At 52.9% G+C, this 832-nt stretch overlaps 1 protein-coding gene across 2 annotated transcripts in view; it reads left to right on the top strand.

The window, feature by feature from the left end:
- The window catches only part of LOC119588042 (glycine-rich cell wall structural protein-like), a 4384-nt gene extending 3652 nt beyond the window's left edge, over positions 1-732 (top strand). Inside the window, exon 3 of one of the 2 annotated variants that reach the window (XM_037936739.1) lies at positions 540-732. In XM_037936739.1, the coding sequence (XP_037792667.1) occupies positions 540-685 (146 nt within the window). In that variant the 3' untranslated portion in view covers positions 686-732. Of the gene's footprint in view, positions 1-244 lie in introns of both variants that reach the window. The other variant, XM_037936740.1, reaches the window with a different exon arrangement.
- Positions 733-832: the final 100 nt, after the last annotated feature.

Below are 832 nucleotides of genomic sequence, written 5' to 3' on the forward strand. Positions count from 1 at the left end.
GACTGTTACAAACATTCTAGGCGCAAAAAAGAGCCTGAATTAACTAAGTAAAAAAAAAAGTTGCCACATATTTACCTACGAGTGACACAGTGACATGCGGGAAGAACAAGTAAACCCTTCCATACCATATCATGATTGTCTTCGGGCTGTATGATACCAGCCAGAGTGCTTGTGATTCGACCGCCCAAATGCATCCCGTGTAAGTTATTGACAACTTGATGTTTTATTTGCTTGTTTCCTGTAGATGAAGTCAGCCGTTGTGCTGGGAGTGATGTACGGAGCTGTGGCTGACGGAGGCTACGGCTCTCACGGAGGAGGCTTTGGAAGCGGTGTTTCCGGAGGCGTAGGAGGAAGCTTCGGAGGAGGAAGCCATGGCGGCGTTGGAGGAGGTCTCGGAGGAGGCAGCTTCATCGGAGGAGGCGGAGGCCACGGCGGCTACGGCGGAGGCGTTGGCGGCGGCAGCGTCGTCCCAGCGCGTCTGGTCGGAGTCGGCGTCCTCCCCTCGGTCGGAGGCGGCTACGGCGGCGGTTCCGTCGGAGGCGCTGGAGGCTTCATCGGAGGCGGCAGCAGTGTAGGAGGCTCCTTTGGAGGCGGATTCGGAAGCTCCGTCGGAGGCGGTGTGGGAGGCGGATTCGGAAGCCACGGGTCTTCCGGACACGTCAGCGGAGGATACGGCGGGAAATAAAAGCACACTCAATTAATGCACGAATAAATATTTTATGGTATACTTTATGAACTTTACTTTAGTTATCCTGTGATTTTAGTTCTTGATTTTATGAAAAAGAGAATCGCCACAGATGATACTGACGAAATATCAGTTCAGAGATTCGGC

Source organism: Penaeus monodon, chromosome 23 (genome assembly GCF_015228065.2).
Source record: "Penaeus monodon isolate SGIC_2016 chromosome 23, NSTDA_Pmon_1, whole genome shotgun sequence".
Taxonomy (NCBI): Eukaryota; Metazoa; Arthropoda; class Malacostraca; order Decapoda; family Penaeidae; genus Penaeus; species Penaeus monodon.